Source organism: Trichosurus vulpecula, chromosome 5 (genome assembly GCF_011100635.1).
Source record: "Trichosurus vulpecula isolate mTriVul1 chromosome 5, mTriVul1.pri, whole genome shotgun sequence".
NCBI classification, from domain to species: domain Eukaryota; kingdom Metazoa; phylum Chordata; class Mammalia; order Diprotodontia; family Phalangeridae; genus Trichosurus; species Trichosurus vulpecula.
In genome coordinates this window covers 252358571-252376754 of record NC_050577.1, presented here as the reverse complement: position 1 = coordinate 252376754, position 18184 = coordinate 252358571, and the positions used below count along the sequence as shown (strand labels likewise).

Here is an 18184-nt window from a genome sequence, read left to right as displayed (position 1 = left end):
TCTCTGATGTTTATTTTTGCTTAGCAACCTGCGGCCAACTACTTCCCCAGCAGCCTGCCCACACGCGCCCTGCCGCCTCCCCAACATTCTAGGGACAGGAGAGCGGTCTCTTTGACTAAGTAAAACGTGGAGGGTTTGTTGGAAGCCCCCCACCCCCTCCCAGGCTCTCAGGATTCCCCCCGGAGCCTGGCTGAGCGAAGGGCTGTGTGGGTTTTTGGCTGGCTGAGGTGACCGAACAACAACTTTGGATATTTTAAACATAGGTTTGGGGAGGCTGCATTCATTTGGATCGGGGCGGTGCTGGGGCAGGGTGGGGGTGGGATTGAGTAGGGGGAGCAGTGTCGTGGGTGAGGGCGAGAGAAAATGAGGAGGCATTTTTGTCAGGGGCGAGAGGGGGTTCTGCAGACATTTCCTTAGAGTGAGGTTACCCGAGCCTGGGCTGTGGAGGAAAGAGGAGGGGTCTTTGCAGATGACTGAGAGAACAGGAAGGGAAGGGGGGGAGGGGAGAAGGTCCCGGGCGGACGGGAGTGGAGGGGAGCCAGAGGTGGCGGGGCGGGGAGGGGGGGCCTCCCTGCAGAGGGCTGTAAGGGGAGAGAGAAAGGGTGTTTAAGGCTGCTGAGAGTTTGCTAAGGAAGACAGGGAAGGGGAACATGCAGCTGGTCTGGCAGGGGAGGGATTTCTGTAGTTAGTTGTTTAGGAGTGGGGCGAGTGTGTGTGTACGTACGTGTGTTGGGGGGTTGGGTTGGGTTGGGTGGGGAGCAGGGGACGGGCTTGCACTGCTGAGTGACTGCTAGGCTGGGAGGAGGGGAGCCCAGGCAAGCGAGGAGCAAGGGGCGGGGACAGAGCTCTCGGTCTGAGCCCATAGAGAGAGAGACAGAGTGTGTGCGTGAGTGTGAGTGGATGAGTGTGAGAGTGTGAGCGTCTGAGGACTGGGAGGAGGCTCTCGCCTGGCCCTGGCCCTAGCCCTAGCCGCTTTCCCTAGCTCGCTCCTCCGCGCCCCTATGTGAGCGAGTCGGGGAGGTCGGCGGCAGGGTGGGGGAGGGTGGAGTGATGTGCATGGGCCGGGGGGTGGCGGCGGGGCTTCTGCTGCTGCTGCTGCTCTCGGAGGAAGAGGAGGAGGACGACGGCGGCGAGGAAGAGAGTAGGGGGCTCGCGGCGGCGGGCCCGGGCCCGGGGGATGCAGCGGAGTGTGTGTGTCTGGGTATAGCTCTTTGGAGAACGCGACCAGGCGCCGGGGATCGGCGACGGGAGAGCAGACTAGGAGGAGCAGGCGGCCGCGGCGGCGGCTGCAGCGAGAAGTAGCAGCCGCAGCAGCAGCAGCAGCAGCATTGGGAGCAGCAGCAGCGGCCGCCCTGAAATGCATTTTCCTCTCCAGCGGCCATGTTAACCAGGAAACCTGCTGCCGCTTCTGCCGCCTACCCAGCTGGTAAGGAGGAGGAGAAGGAGGTGGGCACGCGCGCCGAGCCCAGCGCTAGAACCCAGCGGGGCCGCTGCAGCTGGCAGCCCGGGCCCCACACGTCTGTCCCCGGAGACCTGCCACCCCTGCCTACAGGGGCTGGGGAAGGGAGGGGGGAGGGGCTGTCGAGCCAGGTCCGGGCGGGCGCGCGGAGCCTCTGGAAACAAAGTCCAAGGCGAGCCAGGGCGCGGGCGGAGCTGGGGCCCGGGGCGGGCGCCGCGCTGGGCGCGCCCTGGGCCGGTCAGAGCCCGCTCAAGCCAGAGCTGCTGCTTCGGGCTGCTGCTGCTGCTGCTGCTGCCTGCTCCTGCTCCTGCTCCTGCTGCTGCTCCTGCTTCCCCCGGTGGGCGCCGCCACTCCGCGCGGGGGCTCGTTCGATCATTGTTTCTTAGGGCTGGAAATGCCCCCCTCGAAGCGGGGATGCACGGGTACTGTGGTAGGAGGGCTGGCTGGGCTGTCTGCCCTTCATCCCCCACCGCCTCGGATATTCGAACGTGCAAAACTAGGGCGACCCCCGGGGGCATCTGCCATTCCCCCAGGTCGGGTTTGGGAACGTGGGTGGGGGTGGCGGAAGAGAACCCTGGAAGAGGCCGAAAGATTGTTTCCACCCATTAGATTCCCTTCTGCCCCCATCGCCCCTGTACTCCCCCTTCTCCCAGCAAACCAACACACACGCGTGTACAGACACATACACGCACACACAGACACACACACACACACGCCCGTGCTGACATACACTCTCTATCAACCTCCCCCCTCACTACCCCCCACCCCCGGCCAGACGTTGCCTAAAACGTGGACCGAGTCCCCCGAAAAGGCAGTTTCTCTCGAGGTCTTTTAAATAATCTCTCTTCGCGCCTGAGAAGTTGCTTTAACTTTGCAAATACTGGCCACCCTAATCGGGGCGGACCCGAGTGCGGTGTGTGCTGGTGTGCTTAGCGTTGGTCATTAACTTTTCCCGGACGTCCGTCCTCAACCCCCCCCTCCTCCCCGCCCCTCGCCGCCCCAAATGGCTGTTGTGCGGGCCCCGCGCCTCCCCTTGCACAGTACTACCCCCTCCCTCGCGAGGTGGTGGTGTTGTTTTTGCTCCTACGGGCCCAAGCGAGGCCCAAGAGAGAGCCCCGGGTTAGCTCTCGGGGCGCTGGCCGAGGCCCCTCTCGTTTGCTTCCTCTCTGACTCTCTTTTGTCTCCCTCGTGTCTTCCCCAGGCAGAGGAGGGGAAAGCACCGTCCGTCAGCTGCAGGCTTCTCCAGGACTCGGAGCTGGGGCTCCCCGGAGCGGAGTGGGGACTGGCCCGCCGTCCCCCCTCACCTTGCCGCCTCTCAGGTCCAGCAACACTGCGGCCGCTGCCTCTGCCGTGGCCCACACGGTGAGAGCCCCCGGGGGGGGGGGGAATGGAGGGAAGAGGGCCCGAGAGGGTGGCCACCCCAAGGCTTGTGCCCGAGAAAGAGAGAGAGAGAGAGAGACAGAGAGAGAGAGATTGAAGGGCAAGCTTAGAAGTAACTCCTGGACTCAGGGAGTTGAGAGGCCATCTAGACCACCTTCTGCATTTTACAGAGAAAGAAACTGAGGAATGACTCAGGAATACTTTGACTTGGCTGGGATTTGAACTCACATGGCTAGGTAACCAAGCCGGTGTCCTTTGCACGATGTCGTGCTGTCCTGATTCAACTAAGTCAGGTCCTTAAAAGCTGTAGCCACAAAGGAGGATTTCCACCTTCATCTCTTCCTCTCCGCCCCCCCCATTCTATTTCCTCTTTCCTTGCAGCCTGCCTTCTCTCTTCCTGCCTTCCCATGCCATCCCTTCCTGCTCATGAAGCACCCCTTCTCCACCCATATGTGGTTATTTATAGAAACAAATGTGCTAGGGCCCTACCCGGAAAATTGATCCCTGAATGAACCTCCCAGATCTCTCTCACCAGCCAGAAGGGAGCCATGCCAATGACCCATTGCTTGTATAGGCATGTTTTATGAGTGTTACAAGTTTGATCTCAACAGAGGGAGTAATTAAAATAGGAGGAAAAAGTAAAAGACCATCAGGTTAAAAGCACAACAAACACTAGGTACCTATAGTTGGACACTGTAGCAATGGAAACCAACAGCCCTGTCATTGTAGGGAGAAGGGTACTAGTATCTAAGTTATTTAATAAGAAGCAGGCCAGGAAGCCCAAATATTTTGTTCCTGCTGCACATTGCAGAACTGAATTTTGCACCTTCAGTTCTTTTCTCAACTCTCACAGACAGACCATGGATGGTTCTGCTATAAGAGAAGTGTGTTTGGAGGTGGTAATGGACTCTCTTTGCCTCTTTCTTCAGCCAGATCCTCCAATCCAGTTGAATTGGGCAGATAGCCATCTCTGTTCACTGTTGGAGTGTTTTCCAGAATTAGGGGTGGGGTGGGAGGGCTCGATCTGGCAGGTGCTTGCCTCAGAAATGACATCACTTAACAGATGGAAGTTCAGAACTTACCCTCTTTTTTTTCAGTAATGCTTTTTTTTTTTTTGGTCACAAGGAAACATTACAAGTAGATGACAAGGTTGATATAACTACCTGTTCAGGCTCATAAAGGGGAATGTTGATTCCCCCCATCTCCCGCACCCCAGGTCTATAAAATGGAATGTTTTACTAACACTAATCCTAGGACATTAGTGAGCTACAAATTCACTATAGAACTTAAATATTATATTAGACTATGAGCATAGGTACAGGCAGATTTGTACTATTATACAATGCCTTAAAAACATGCATTAGAAAATGTATTTGTTGCAAGCAAGTTTTTTTAGGGTGTTTTTTTTGGGGAGCCTGTTTTTTTGAGGGGTGGGGGGAAGGCTGTCATCTGGCATTTTACTAAATAGGATAAGTCCAGGCTTTTACTAAATGTTGTCAAGAGGGGATTGGACCCTTGAGTTTCATCCAGCCTTAAATCTATGATTCTAAGTTTTCCCAACATTAACTGTCATAGAGTCATAGATTTAGATCTGGAAATCAGTCTGATTGGTCATGTAATTCAACTGCCGTTTTACCAATGAGGATACTACTGAAGCCCAGACATATGAAGCAGTGAAGGTCAATAGGTCACACCACAGGTAGTGAGCTGCTGGTGCAGAAAGCTATTGACTACTAGAAGAAAGAAGCCCATTTATGTCTAGAGTTCAGTTTGATAAAGGGGTACCTTTTTGATCAGATGGCCAATTTCCACTTCAAATCTCTTTGAAATGAAAATAGTTGATTAAAAAGCTGTGATGAGGCCTCTGTAGAGAGTAATAACACTTATAAGGTCTGCAAAACACTTTGAATATATTATCTCCTTTGATCCTTATAACAAACCTGTGGGGTGGGTGCTATTATCACTCCCATTTTAGAAAAGAGGAAATTGAGGCTGAAAGAGTTTAAACAATTTGCCCAGGGTGATCTATCTAGTATCTGAGGCAGGATTTGAACTCAGTTCTTCATGACTCCAGGTATAACACTATGAACTGCAATATCTGGCTGCTTTATTTCACTCTGGTGCATCAGAAATGTTGTCCTCGGGGTTATTCGCTGATTGAACCACCTGTCTCAGAGTTCATCTTGGTATCAGCTTGCTGTACTTGTGTGTGAACTCTGCATGAGTTGCTAATTACGAGATATTTGGATTAGGAAATGTGCTGGGATTTTTTTTTTCTGTAGGAGGAGGCTGGTCAGGGGGAGATATTGTATAGTGGTTAGAAATTTCATAGATTGTAAACTGGAAGGAATCTTAGAGACTATCAAGATCAAGCCTCTAATTTCACTGAAAAAAATGCGTCCAGAGATGCTGAGCTTCCCAAGGTCACCCATGTGGGGACTGAATTTAACTCCCACTACCGCACTTTGGCTGAGGCTGTTAATTCTAGTAAGTGTTTCTAGGTTATAGAGAAAGGCTAATATGCATTTCTGAACCTATATCTCCCCACACTTGTCAGACTGTTAGAAGTTTTTATTTTTAATTTTAGGACAGTTAGACCTGGGAAGAGCTATTTTTAAGTAAGAGTGGAAAAAAAAACAAGACATTCTGGAGGGGGAAAATGATCTTGTCATAGGAGCTTGCCCCAGCATCTCTTTGCACTCATAGTAAGGAGGGCCCTGAAGGGTAATGCTTGGTTACACATATAATGTAAAGATTATGAACTTTGAGATTTAACTTGCCCCCTTACCCTCTTCCTGGCTCTCTGTATGTATGCGACATCCATCCATCCATCCATCCATACATCCATCCATCCATACATCGATCCATATTTCTCTCTCTCGCTCTCTCTCCATCTATCCATCTCTCTGTCTCTGTGTTTCTGCCTCTGTCTCTCTATCTCTGTCTCTCTGTCTTTGTCTCTTTTCTGTCTCTCAGCCATCCATCCATCCATCCATCCATTTCCATCTGTCATCTATTCATCTCTGTCTGTCTCTGTGTGTCTCTCTGTGTTTCTGCCTCTGTCTCTTCTATCTCTGTCTCTTATCTCTGTGTCCACATCTATGACACATCTTCATTCACTCTATTTACCTTTGAGCATTGAGATAAAATTAATCCAGGTAACCCTCTATGGGTTGTCTTGAGGCATATGGGAGATGCTACTTTAGCATTTTCCTCATTTAATTTTCAAATATAATTTGAAAACATTTCATGGTGCTATATGTAAAGCATTCTCCATGCCAGAACTCAATGGGGACTCAATAAGTGGTAGTATCCACATTTAATGGATGGGAATATTTCAGAGAGCAGAGAAGGTAAACAGATAGTGTGAGATGTGGAGTGAAAATTCTAGCCTTCATGGATTCTTTCTTTCTTTCTAGACCACTAGACTATGCTTTTGGTGACATCAGAGTAGTGCATTATGACATTTAAGGCACTTAGGAATGTTAGCTCTTTGAGTTAGCAAGGGTGTGTCATTTTATTATTGGCAGTGATTTAAATGACCACACAGAGTAGAGCACTGTTTTTGTTATATTTTTCAACATTTTTTTAAAAAGTCTTTGAGCAGAGCTCGGTGGTCAGGAATTTTTACAATGGAAGCAAGCTAGTCTAGATTAGAGACTGTCTGACAACTTCATGGGACAGTATGAGAGGTATTGATTTTTAAGTCTTGAGTTTATTACTTATCCCTGGCAAATGTATATTCTGGAAGTAATTCTAACTAACCTCTTCTTCCCCCATTCCTCCAGAGATTTTTTTAGGCTGCTGCAAATTGTTCCCAGGTTTAGGGACAATGGATCTGCTATGTAGAATTGTTATTTATTTTAAAATGAGTTTTCACTGAATTCAAAGTCTCTGATAATAAGTATAGTACAAGACTCAAGGTCTGGAGACTTTGGTCCCTAGAGATATTTGTCAATCCCCTGGGCTTTGATTTCATGTTTTCTTATATATTATGTAAGGTAATTCTCAAAAATAATGCAATCCAATACAGAGATTAACCAGGGGTTGTTGACAGTTAAATCATTAAAAAATCATTTGTTTCTAGAACCTGCAACTATTCCATAATTTATATTTCCAATTATGTAAAATACAGAAATCTCTGTTTGAAAAATCTTCAAAGATCTCAAATACTGAGTTGAACTTTTTACACCTAAAACAAAATTTCTGTAATGCATCTGAGGAGCCTCCAAAGTCCCAAATTTTATTTAATCCCTAGTAAAGCTCCAACGCTTTTTATAGCCTTGTTCTGGCAGCTTGGGCCTTCCTGAGCTCTGCTGTTAGTTTCTCTACCTTGACCTGGGAAGATTGACACTCTTGGAAAGATTTAATCATTTTGTTTTTCAGTCTTGCTCACATTTCTTTTTGTTTTTTGGGGCCATTTAAAAAAGGGAAATTGTAGAGAACAATGAGAAACTAGACTGGCAAATGTTATAACTATCCTGCTGCTTTTATTTCCCTAATTTGACCATTTAGAATCTGCCCAGTGTTTTTGAAAATGTTTTTGTTCATATCTTTGGTTTTTCCATTACCTAGATGTTCTCTTTTATCCCTCCCACTCCACCATCCCCTCAAGACATCTATAACAAAAATTTCTGCTGCCCAGTACTTGGTATATAGTGAAAGTGACAGTTCTTGCAATTTATGTATTATTTAAAATGTTTGTTTTTAAAAGCTTTGTCAAATTGATAATAGAAAAATAATTCCATTCTTTATTGTCTCTAAAAACTTTGGGAAAACCTGATGAGCATACATCATTATTTATGACAGTCTGAAATGTCAGATGCCTTAAAAGTGTACATGTAGCAAAACTGACTCTCCGGATAGTTAACATACTTTCCGGATTGGCATACATAGTATCCACTAAAAAAAAAAATTACTAAAAATCTTGGTTGGCTATTATGCCACTAAATTACCATTTGCTAACATAAACTATCCTGTGCCATATAGTAAATTGTTATATTTTCCCCAAGCAGGCCCAGCTCCTCCTGTAAAGGAGATCTTATGATTATAAGATCCTAGATTTAGAACTGGAAGAAACCATCCAGTTCAAGTCCCTTATTTTTAGGAAATTGATGCACATATGTGTCTGGTGTATCTCTTTAAGATAAAATATCCATGTATTTGAAATATTAAGATAGAGACCTCAGATAATTTAAAGAATATTAGATATAGAGTTTAGAAATGGAAATATATCTATTATATACATAGATGGCATCTAATTTTGAGGAAACCAATACAGAAAGAGGTGAAGTGATTTTCTGGTAAGTAGCAAAGCAGGCTCCCATCACATCACCTCTGAATTGCTGCGGTAGCCTGCTGGTGTATCTCCCTGGCTCAATTCTCTCCCCACTCTCAGTGCACCCTACATTCAGCTATTAAAGTGATTTCCTAAAATGCAAGTCTAACCGTGTCACCTCCCACACTCTCTACTTAATAAACTCTAGTGGCTTCTACATGCCTCCTGGAACACATACAAAATGCTATGTTTGGCATTCAAAGCCCTTTATAACTTAGTCTCCTTCTACCTTTCCAGTCTTCTTACATCTTATTCTCCAACACATCCTCTTTGATCCAGTGACAGTGGCCTCCTGGCTGTTCCGTGAACAATTTTTTGGTTCCTGGCATTTCCTTTGGCTAGTTCACTCTCCCTCCTTTGCTCTGATTACTGACCTCCCTGCCTTCCTTTAAGTGCCAACTAAAATCGAATTTTTTACAGGAAGCCTTCCCCAACCCCTCTGAATTCCAGTGCTTCCTAACTCATAATTATTTAGTATTCATATTGTATACAATTTATTTTATATGTCTTTGATTGCAGATTATCTCCTTTATTAGATAGTAAACTCCTTGAGGGAAGGGACTATGTTTTGCCTCTTTTTGTATCCAAAGTGCCAAGCACATAGTAGGTGCTTTTTGGTTGATTCAAACTCACGTGCTTTTAACTCCAAATCCACTGCTTTGTCCATTATGGAAAATTGAAAGCAGATCCTTTCTAGGATCAAACATGTAGAAATGGAAAGGATTTTACAGACCATCAAGGCCAATTCTCTCATTTTTTTAGATGAGAAAACTAGGGTCCTAAGAAGTTTTCAGGTCACATAAGTAGCACGTAAGGAACGCTGGGATGTCCCTGTTCTGTCACAATGCTGGTTTGGGGACCCCTGCCATACTCACTCTAACTACCTTTTTAGAGATGAATACTACATTTCTGGTGGCACGTGTGCTTGAAGTTGAAATTGCTAACTAAATTCCATGTTATAAACTGAGTTTTTGCTGTAGCACTAGGACATAGTCTTCTGGATTGACTTAGGCTATTGACCATATGGCTCCCTGGAAAAAGTGAAGGGGTTGGATCGTTTGTCAGAACAGATGATCTGGGGCAGCTAGGTGGCGCAGTGAGTAGAGCACCGGCCCTGGAGTCAGGAAGACCTGAGTTCAAATCCTGCCTCAGACACTTGACATGCTTACTAGTTGTGTGACCTTGGGCAAGTCACTTCACCCCAAATGCCCTGCCTTCCCCCCTGCAAAAAAATAAAACAGAGCAGATGATCTTTTATGGCCCTAGTTCTGATAAAAATTACAAGACCTTTTAGATAAATAGGGTAAGGATTTTATGAGATGTCACCATATCTCCATTCTTGATTTGGTGAAATGAATACATGTCCAAGACTGGTTGGTCTTGTTTGCCATTAAGCGTGTTCTCCAGCTATACAGTAGATGATTCATGCCTATCTTTTTGTAAAAGCTCAAAATTCGTATAAGTAGATGAGGATGGAGAGGAAGACAAAGTGCCTGGGGAGACAGGGCAACTTTGGGGAAGGTAGCTTTTCTCTGCTTCCTTTTCCTTCTCCTTTTCCTCTTCTCTAAGCTTTCAGCATCTTCACCACCATCTTGTGGATCCAAGTTGATGGAATGCCTTCAGGGTATATAACAATTTATTAATAGACTTAATTCTGGAATGTAAATTAAACCATATGGAGCAAGGTGGATGGGAAATCAGTGTATGGAATGCTCAGTTCATAGACACAGAACCTTTATGGTCTAATCACAATTTATATCTTTGACTTCTAGATTGCTGGTGGCAAGCACGTTATGAATGATCACCTGGTCATTGGCAGCCACACACAACTCCAGGTACAGCAGCTTTTTGAAGATAATAGTAATAAGAGGACAGTTCTTACTACACAACCGAACGGGCTTACAACAGTTGGTAAAACTGGATTGCCACTAGTACAAGACAGACAATTGGACAGCATTCATAGACGTCAAGGGAGCTCCAGCTCTTTGAAGTCTGTAGAAGGAACTGGGAAAGTGAAAGCCGCCTCTATGACACCGGAACAGGCAATGAAGCAGTATGTGCTAAAGCTAACAGCCTTTGAACACCATGAGATTTTTAGTTACCCTGAAATATACTTTTTGGGTCCAAATGCAAAGAAACGCCAAGGCACGACAGGTGGGCCAAACAATGGTGGCTACGATGACGACCAGGGCTCTTATGTGCAAGTGCCCCATGATCACATTGCTTATAGGTACGAAGTCCTAAAGGTCATAGGGAAAGGGAGCTTTGGACAGGTGGTGAAGGCCTATGACCACAAAGTGCATCAACACGTGGCCCTCAAGATGGTGAGGAATGAAAAGCGTTTCCACCGGCAGGCCGCGGAGGAAATCCGGATCCTGGAACACCTGCGGAAACAGGATAAGGACAACAACATGAACGTCATCCACATGCTGGAGAACTTCACTTTCCGCAACCACATATGCATGACCTTTGAATTACTGAGTATGAACCTCTATGAGCTGATCAAGAAAAACAAATTTCAGGGCTTCAGCTTGCCCTTGGTTCGAAAATTTGCCCATTCTATTTTGCAGTGCTTGGATGCTTTGCACAAAAATAGAATCATTCACTGTGACCTTAAACCCGAAAACATCTTATTAAAGCAACAGGGTAGGAGTGGTATTAAGGTGATTGATTTTGGCTCCAGTTGTTATGAACATCAGCGTGTCTACACGTATATTCAGTCACGTTTTTATCGGGCACCGGAAGTGATTCTTGGTGCTCGGTATGGAATGCCTATCGACATGTGGAGCTTGGGCTGTATTCTAGCAGAGCTCCTAACAGGTTACCCTCTCTTGCCTGGGGAAGATGAAGGGGACCAGCTGGCTTGTATGATTGAACTCTTGGGCATGCCTGCCCCCAAACTGCTAGACGCATCCAAACGAGCCAAAAATTTTGTGAGCTCTAAGGGTTATCCCCGGTACTGCACTGTTACAACTTTGTCCGATGGTTCCATCATTCTAAATGGCGGCCGCTCCCGAAGGGGGAAACTGAGGGGCCCACCAGAGAGTAGAGAATGGGGGACTGCACTTAAGGGGTGTGATGATCCTCTTTTCCTTGATTTCTTGAAACAGTGTTTAGAATGGGATCCTGCCATACGCATGACCCCTGGCCAGGCATTGAGACATCCCTGGCTTCGGAGGCGCTTGCCAAAGCCTCCAACTGGGGAGAAGACAACAGCAAAACGGATAACGGAGAGCACTGGTGCTATAACGTCTATTTCCAAGTTACCTCCACCTTCAAGCTCAGCATCCAAACTGAGGACTAATTTGGCACAAATGACAGATGCCAATGGGAATATTCAGCAGAGGACAGTGTTGCCAAAACTTGTTAGCTGAGCTTGAGTGCCCTAATGCTGGTAATCCGAGAGATACTATATTGCTGGGCCTTATTCATTTGAAAAAAGTAGCTCAGATATGTTTTCATTTGCTCAATAATTTTACTTATTTGTATCTTTTTAGCACTTATTTTAAATGTAAGAGTTGTTCATTTTGTTTTTATAAAGTATATGGGGACAATGCTTTAAGTTTTTATAGTTTTAAAGAATGTTTTGTCTTCTAAAGTATGAGCCTTACTGTATTTCGTGTGGCAGAGTAATAAATATCAATGGCTGGCCATTGATTATGAGATGACTGTCATGCATTACAGCTTGGTGTCAAAGATAATTCACTATGTTTTTTTTATGGGTTCACATTATAGTTTCCTCAGAGTGGTTGCCCCGGAGGGCTCTCACCATCTTCAACATTTGCCCACAAATGGAGCATGTACTGTTGTTTTCCACAACATTATCTGGGATGTAGGAGTAGGAGTGATTAGGGTGAAAGTGATCTGTCCTCTGAAGGTACAGCTGTGTCCTACAATATTTTGAAAGGTCACTCTTAAGATCAGTGTCCAAACAAAAGCAAAAATAAAATCCCTCAGATAAATTTTGCCCTGTTAGCATTCAGACAGTGCGTAAAAGCTAGGGAAAGCAGACTGTGGGTGGATGAATGAAGATGGGAATCTGTGCGCTCTTCTAAATCTTACAATATGACAGATGAGCAGCTTTGTAAAGAGAAAGTCATGTATTGCAAAATGTTTTAAACCTAATTTTAGATGTGTAGCCCATGGAGTATTTTTCTTTCTCTCTACTGTCCCTTCGTTCACTCCTTGCCTAACCTCCCCTTGTCCCACCCTGACATCTCTTGCTCGCAGCCACGGTTTACTTTTTTTTTTCAAGTAGACCCCAGATTGTTAACATAGAGAAGACTTTTTATTTTTGATGGATTATGACCTCAGTTAAAAACTAGGAGAAAAACTAAATTGACTAGCTATGTGTTGTTCCGAGATGCTACCAAAAGTCTTTTAGCCCAAGAAGAGCTCATTCTTCACCAAGAAAAGTGAAATCTCCTCTATTAGCAGAAGTACTTGTAGTTGCCCCAGTTAGGATTGATTCACACCAGCACTAAAAAAAGAGTAATTCAAGGACACATTTGTTTTTACTTATTCTCTAGGAGTGATAATTGAAAGAAGAGTAGAAATTACATTCCTATTATCTTATTTTCCATTTTCTTTGGAGAGCATTTCTAGTTTTTTGTGGGGAAGATACTTCACCTGGAAAAATAATAACCAGAGTTAGGAAAGGGAATATTTCTTCTCTGAATAGTAATGATTCCCCTGACTACAAAGGTCAGTATTTTATCACAAATTGATCAACATGAGATGCACCAGATAAGTGAAGGTAAAAGAGCAATGGTGTAGAATGTGTAATTTAATATAGAAAGATTTCTGGCTGTTTGGACAAGAGGCTTTAGTTAGGGTAATAAATTAGCATAAATGATTTTTATATGAACAGAGAATCTTAAATTGCCTGTAAATTGTTTTTTACAAGTGCTTAAAGCATGGTCCCCAGTGAGGCCAAGAAAGTTTCCGGTTAATTTCTTCTCCTATTTATCTTCAACAACAACAACAACTTCATTTCTTTTTTTTTCAAAACAACAAAACATTTCTGAACAAAACATTTTATTTAGCCTTGTGTGTTGGTTGATAGTGGAGAAAAATGCTCAGGAAATATACAAATATTTGCCAAAAAATCAATACTTTAAAATCAAAATTCATTTTTATTAAGGTATTGGTGTTTATATTTGCTTTAATATTTAAAGTTGTCACCAATAAATTAATCTGTACTTTTTCTTTATTTAAAAATGATAGCTTCTTGCCCCTAGTCCAAATAAAATGTTGTAGAGTACCGATTGCAATTCTATGTAATCTGTGAGTGTGCAATAATAGATGAAGGTTGCATTTTAAATGATACTAATGTGATACACAACCTGATCAGTGGCTTTTGAAATTTAAATATCTGCTTATTTATTAGTAGCATTCGACCCTAGGAAATCTGAGGTTTGGTTGCCCTGTGAACAAGTCTCTTAATGATGGTTAATTTCCTTACGGAATCAACATGTCAAGACTCAATTTTCCTTTTCCTTATTCCTTTGCTTCTCCCTTCCCCTTTTAATTTCCAGTTTGTCGATATCTAGTTTTAAATCTTGAAGCCTGAGCCTGAGCCTGCTTTTAATATACATTTCATAATAAAACCATTAAAAACAATCATTGATGGGTTAATGCCACTTGTCGTCTTTTCCTAAATTTTTTTTCTCCCACCCAACTGGTTCTTAAAATGCCAATAATGCATTTGTGACCAACTATTCATAAATGCAACCGGAAACTTTTAGGTCTACTTGAGTGTGCAGAGATATTTTTTTAACCCCAGATACAGTGAAATTTACTCTATACTTAAAAAAAATCCTGCTATATTAACAGCTTTCTGTGATATGGCTACTTTAAAATATTCTAGCATATATATACATATATATATAATGTAAAGAAGGAAAAATGTTGCATCTTGCTTTGATGTAAATTTAAAAATTATTAAGGGCTCTGATAGGCTGCAAGGAGTTGGCTTGGAAACAGCACTTAGCCTCACAGGTGACCATTGTCTAGGGATGTCTGAGCTGTTTTCAGACCGAGTAACAGCACCGTGTTGTCTTGTCTTTGGTTGCAGTCTCATTTGGCTCAGTTTCTTGCACCACTGGAGTGTTTATTGCCACTTAAGTGTATTGCTAAAACAGTGGAAGGACAGAGTGATGCAAGACTGTGTAGATTAACAATAGAGTATAAAAATCGTGCCCTTAGTGTTAACAATGTGCCTTTTGTTCTGAATGCCATGTTGTAAGGCATGCATCTGGGCTTCTCTAACCCTTTGAATATGAGGTAGTAAGGACCAGGAACCTATTTTTAAAAAAGGTAAACCTGTCTTAAAACATCAAGTTAACTTTCAAAGGCCTTAATGCAAACCATAAGGCATGAGTCACTCGCCATACAGGGGGGTGCCTCAACACACACCACCTTGCCACACACAGGTGTTGCCTACTTTACTTAAAGGGTTGAAGACAGCATTCCTTAGTTATTTGTATCTTAACATCAGACTGATTTTTTAAAAACTATTTTTTTGTTATGTGAACACTAGACAGAAATCAACTGTATTTGTAAAATTTACCTCAAACTGTTTAATTTTATAGTGTGATTAATCCCAGGGCATTTGGTTTGAACCAAAGTGCATTCCTTTTCTATGTACCTGGCTCTAGTTAAGGCAAAGCCAGGAATTTTTACAATTTGGGTGCGAGGCACTTAAGCCACTTTTACCTGAATGGGTGGTTTGGAGTCATACGAAATCACTCCATCAGAATGTTAGAAAACACTTTAAACATCAGTAGCACTGGGCCATATTGGAATCTTTTAAGCCAGCAAATGGAAGCATGGATTATTTTAAAGAGATGCCATTTGTTTTTGTAATTTTTTTTCTCATCAAAAAGATATTTCTGGTAAGCAGAAGATTTTTTTTTAAAAAAGATTCTGTCAGTAAAGATTTTAATATTGCCCAATTCAGTGCTATGGTAGCATTAAGACACACACATCGTGAACCATTTGTTTCTAGGGGCTTGTACATCTCTGCTATGAAAATATATCAGAAGTCATTGTAATTACTCAGCTCCACTGCTACAATTATGTCTAGGCAGTGGCTTGGGTTTTTATCAAGCGACAACTTAGACAACGTGACTGTGATATGCTGCAACTGTGTGTACTGAAAATATGTGAAAAAATGATTGAATGTGGATTGTATATATGTATGTAAAAAAAAATCTGTGAGATGCTGCTGTCGCCACTGAACATTAAATATGTTGTAGTGGATTCTAATCCTAGTGGCCAGTTCTATGATACTGTGTGTATTGTACAGCTGATGGCAGGAGATAGACTGTTTAGTGAATATTTGTTGAATTTTATTGTTGTGGCCAGAGATCATTTCAGAATAAAAGTTTAATGTCCTACCTTTCCTTTCTCCCCTTCTCTAACTAGAGGGTGATCCTCCCCTATAGAATGTGAATGGTTTAATTGGTCTGGAAAACCTGGAAAAAATTTTTCCAGGATGCTGCACAGGTAAATTTGTGTCAGCCATTTCAAAATTTTAAAAAATATTTTCCCTTTGTTCATTTGTCATATTATGGATTCAGCATGAGTTTGAAGAATTTTAAGTCAAAAAGACTTTTTCACAAAAGAAGTTAAAATAGATCTTGTTCTGTTCATCTGTCTGCAGTAGCATTTTTTTTAATAGTTCTTCCCCCATTTTCTATTCCTTTATTTATGTGGCCCCTGGCATGTGCTTCCATTTCAGCTACAATGGTTCTGGAGTCCTCAAGGTATCAGTCACTGCATGGAAGTACAGGATGGACAGGAAATTTTCCCCTTTTCTGCCACCCTCATCCTTATCTATCCACAAAGATTGGCAAAATATTCTTTAGTCCTCTTTTTTCCCCTCTGTGTGTGTCTTAATGCTTATACTTCTATAGTTTTCACATTTTATAGTTTCCTTTTTTAAAAAAATGTTTTCAGTTTTTCTCTCTGATGTGATGGATAGATTTGAAAATAAGATTTGGGATCTGCAAGTAGCCCTTGCAAAATTAGTATCAAGTTCAATTAATATTAGAAAAGTTTATTTTACAAATGTAGGCAAACATATACCCTACAGACATTGCAAGGAGATCTGAAAAGTCAAATGGTCCAGGGCAGTTAGTTGGTATAGTAGATACAATTCTGGGCCTGAAGTTAGGTGAGACTGGAGCTCAAATCCTGCTCTAGGCGCTTACTATCTACTACCTACCTATATGCCTCTGGGCAAGTCACTTAAACTCTTAATTTCACTTTCCCCATCTGTAAAATGGAGAAGGGTTGGACTTAATGGCTTCTGAGTTTCCTTCCAGCTCTAAGTCTATGACCCCCAGACAAAACCATTTTTTTAATATCCACCCACCTCTGGAACTTCCTCAGGGATTGTGATCTCCTCTCAGACACTTTTGAGTGATAGGATGCTCCTTATTTCATAAGGCAGCCCATCTCAGTTTTGGGCAGTACAACCTCCTAGTAACTGGGTCTGGGTCTGTCCTCTCAGGCCACATAGAATAAATCTAATCTCCCTCCTATGTAACAACATTTCAAATATTTGAAGTCTTCATTCTTGCACCTTTAAGTCTCTCTTCTCCAGTATGTCACCAGTCCCATCTTTCTGTCCTCAAATGGTTTTCTTTCCTCTATTTTTTTCCCCTAGACCCTTCCTCTAGGACAGCTCTTAACTTGGGGTCTATAAAATTGTTGTAAAAGTATTTTGATAATGGTGTTTCAATATAATTGGCTTCCTTTGTAGTCCTAGACATTTCATTTGGTGCATTTAAAAATAGTGTTCTGTGGGCTTCCCTGGAATGCCAAAGAGGGCTATGGCACGAAAAAAGGTTAAGAACTCTAGCTGTAAGTGTATCATTTTGTCACAAAATCTCTTAAAATGTGATACTCAGAACTGCACATAATACTTGATTAGGTGATCTGACCAGCAGAGGTTACACTGGAATCATGGACACTCCCCTGTTGGTGTAGCTCTAAAGGCTGAGGTCACCCACTGCATCCGAGGCCATCACCAGTTGATCTCACTTTTGTCTTGCCACTGGACTCTGATGATTTTGTAGGACAGAGTGAGGCTGATGACTTTGCTCACAGCTCTGCCTTACTTAAATCCAGTTCATGCACAAGTCAAAACATCACCCTGCTGATGCCGTTGGTTCTCTTCCAGAATGAAGGACAAACAACAAACAAGCTCACAGGTTTTTCAGTGAGATAGGCCATGTCATTGACTACCTGAGCCTGTAGGTAACCCAAACTCATTCAACTTCTCAACCAGAACTGTTAAGTCAGATCTCCCCCTTACTGTGCCTCTCCCTCTGTCCATATAGGTTATCATACCCTTCCCTGCAGGTGCTCTGCCCAAAGGGATATAAATCTTGATCACTGAAACCTCACGAGATATCTTGGAGTTTGTCAGCTGAATTTCTTTCTTAAGGACCACTCCTTAAATCCAAATTACTCCGGCTCTCTTTGATTGGTCAACAATAGGTCCTAGCCCAAGCCTCCCTTTGTCACTGTTTGGGTTCCTGAAGCCTCAGAGCCAGTATAAATAACAATTGTTTCTTTTTTGGCCAGAAACTCTGAGGGTCTTCCCTTCCCGGATTGATTTTTATTTTTTGAGTAGGTAAAAAGGTTAGCTTTGACTAGCTTAAAAAGGCCAAGGTCTCCCACTGCATCTGGGGCCATCTCCAGACTTTCTGAAATATATCTTACCACCAGACCCAGATTGCTCCAGAGGAGAAAATGAGGCTGGAGACTTTGCACAGCCCTCTCTCACTTAAATCCAATTCACTTGCAAGTCATAGCATCACCTTCCTGATGTCATGGTCCTCTTCGAGAATGAAGGACAAACAAATTTTAATAACATAATTTAAAAAACAAAACAAAACCCAAGAGCATGATTTTATATTTCTGTATTAGATTTCGTTTGATTGCTTCCAGGCTTTTGAACCTGGCTTCAGAATGATCCTTTATCCCCTAAAAGT

The 18184-nt window shown here is 43.2% G+C and overlaps 1 protein-coding gene across 1 annotated transcript; it reads left to right on the top strand.

The window, feature by feature from the left end:
• The first annotated feature begins 787 nt into the window (after positions 1–787).
• On the top strand, positions 788–15577 carry DYRK2 (dual specificity tyrosine phosphorylation regulated kinase 2). The gene is made up of 3 exons (XM_036759747.1): positions 788–1426; positions 2661–2821; positions 9950–15577. Exons 1-3 carry the CDS (start codon positions 1381–1383, stop codon positions 11549–11551), a joined length of 1809 nt encoding a protein of 602 aa, XP_036615642.1. The 5' UTR covers positions 788–1380; the 3' UTR covers positions 11552–15577.
• The last annotated feature ends 2607 nt before the right edge of the window (positions 15578–18184 follow it).

Coding starts and splice junctions, on each gene's coding strand:
- DYRK2 (XM_036759747.1), top strand. CDS start 1,381: ATGTTAACCAGGAAACCTGCTGCCGCTTCTGCCGCCTACCCAGCTG. Junction 1,427..2,660: donor TTCTGCCGCCTACCCAGCTG/GTAAGGAGGAGG, acceptor TGTCTTCCCCAG/GCAGAGGAGGGGAAAGCACC. Junction 2,822..9,949: donor CCTCTGCCGTGGCCCACACG/GTGAGAGCCCCC, acceptor TTTGACTTCTAG/ATTGCTGGTGGCAAGCACGT.